We start from the raw sequence: 2288 nt of genomic DNA, 5'->3' as shown, positions 1-2288 counted from the left end.
CGCCTGCATAAAGCGTGTATTACATTACACTATGAATTGCACTTGGGCATAAGATTGCTCAAGGTCGTATTTTTGTATTCAAGGATGGCATGTTGTCTACACTTTTTCATGTTGTGTCAGAAAAAAAAATATCGTCTGCAAAGAGCAAAATTCTAACGTAATGTTGACCAAACATCCAAAGTAAACCTTGACAAATCCGCTCTACTACAGTCTATGTTAAATGGACCTCAAGACATGACGTCATCTTTATCCAATAGCAGCCCGGGAAGTATACACTAAAAGCCGAATGCGCATGTGCTTTATAGACCTCTGTGAGCCAAACGTACAAAGAGTTTCCATATTGCTGGTGATATGGGAGACATCGATGTAAAAAATATATAAAAAGACGCTGTGAATATGTTGTATATTAATGTAAATTGAGCCATAAGATATATATATAAATGTAAAATTGTGTCATGTTGTCACTCGACATAGAATGATACTAGGATCATATTTTATTGATGCATCAGATGCTCTTCAGGGCCTGGAACAGATTTTCACCTCACGTGTTCCCGGCCTGAAGTTAGACCTAAGACTGAACTATGTAACATTTGACTCACCTGATCTGACAGCCAGGCTGGTTTCAGTTCTGAAGAATGTTCCTTGTCTGAGGGCGCTGGGTCTAACAGACACAGACCTAACACCATCATCACTCCAGCCACTTGTGCAGGGGTTCAGACACATGTCTCTGTTAGAGGAGCTGGATCTTACTGGGAACCGTGCCCTTGGTGATGCTGGGATGGAAGTCCTACAGGTTGGGCTGTCCAGTGTTCCACACCTGGCTGTGCTCTGTCTTCAGTATGTCAGCACGACAGCTGTGGGCATGTCATCCCTGGCTCCCTACATGCGCCACCTAGTGGGACTGAGAGAACTGGATATAAGTGGTAATGAGATTGGTGACACTGGGCTGGAATCTCTCACCACCGTCCTCCACACCTTCACTGCCATGCAGGTGTTGGTCCTGAGTAGCACCGGTATCATCCCCACACGCATGAGCACACTGGTGCCTGCACTGTGTAAGTTAACCAGACTGATCAAACTGGACATTAGTTATAATGCCATAGGAGACCCCGGGCTGGAATGCCTGGCTGCTATCCTCCACCACCTCACAGCCATGAAAGTGTTGGTTCTCCATCACACAGGTATCAGTGACAGGGGAATATCATCCCTGATCAAAGCTCTGCCTCACCTGGTGCAATTACAGGTGTTGAATGTGAGCTTCAATAACATAGGAGACTCAGGGATTGTCTCACTGGTGCAAACACTCTGCCAGCCCAGCAGTTTGGACATGGAACAAAACCCACCTGGTGACAAGAGTCTGACCACAGCCCCTCACTATAACACCACACTACAGGAGCTGCACATCGGGTGGAATAGGGGAATAACAGGAGCCGGACTGGGGAGGGTCGCACAGCTCATCAGCACACTGCCAGCACTGACCAGACTGGACATGTCTGGTTACAGCTGGTTCACACCTGCACACCTGTCTGACACCGCTGCCATGGATCTGGCCGAGGCTCTACCCAGACTCCCTGCCCTGGAGCAGCTGGACCTGTGGCACATCTCCATGGAGCCTGCAGGGTTCCAGGCTGTGGTGCAGGCTGCTGAGGAACACCCAACACTGGAGAGGCTGATGTGAGTTATATTGGTTATCCTATAGACATGCTCTACTCCAGCGTGTCTTAAAGGGACTCTAATGAGATTAACAGGTGTTAGAAATCTGAGTGATGAGGATTTGTCTTTTTCTGTACATTCAAGACTGCACTAGATGTATTTGCACAATCAAATTGTAATAAATGCACCTAATAGATACACTCCTGTTCTGGTACACATACATGTACTTCTATAAGGTATGTACCAATTATACATGTAAGTGTGCAATAACCAATATGGCACCAAATGGTTTGTGAATCTCTTATTTTTATTAGTAGATTTACTCCCATTTTCTGTTATTCAAATTATAATGACAATATGATGTTAATTATTGTAACGCAGCAACTCTGTTTTCCATTTTCCATATACAGGTACTTTAGGAAGCTAGTTCCTGAGGGAGCGGACACCACAGCCAGCTGCCTAAAGCTGTGCTGAGTTCCCAACATGGCGACCTGTTCTGTACATATCCTCAGCTTAGGTCAGTATACTGTATTTGTTAGGTTATAACAATGTCAACATGTTGGGGATATTAATATAGAACTGTAAAAATTATTTAGTTATAATTATCTACTCATTACAACATGTTGGGGAGTCTG

General features: G+C 44.8%; 1 protein-coding gene across 1 annotated transcript; it reads left to right on the top strand.

Annotated features, from left to right (window-relative positions):
* Nucleotides 1–509: 509 nt before the first annotated feature.
* LOC109482731 (ribonuclease inhibitor-like) lies at nucleotides 510–1678 on the top strand. The gene has a single exon (XM_019785552.1). The coding sequence runs from the start codon at nucleotides 722–724 to the stop codon at nucleotides 1676–1678; it is 957 nt and encodes a 318-aa protein (XP_019641111.1). The 5' UTR covers nucleotides 510–721.
* The last annotated feature ends 610 nt before the right edge of the window (nucleotides 1679–2288 follow it).

The sequence above is a fragment of the Branchiostoma belcheri genome, unplaced genomic scaffold, assembly GCF_001625305.1.
Source record: "Branchiostoma belcheri isolate BF01 breed outbred unplaced genomic scaffold, Haploidv18h27 scaffold60, whole genome shotgun sequence".
In the NCBI taxonomy this organism is placed as follows: domain Eukaryota; kingdom Metazoa; phylum Chordata; class Leptocardii; order Amphioxiformes; family Branchiostomatidae; genus Branchiostoma; species Branchiostoma belcheri.
This window is presented reverse-complemented; position numbering and strand designations above follow the sequence as displayed.

What these genes read in the sequence shown, in the direction of transcription:
- LOC109482731 (XM_019785552.1), top strand. Translation starts at nt 722, where the DNA reads ATGTCTCTGTTAGAGGAGCTGGATCTTACTGGGAACCGTGCCCTTGGT.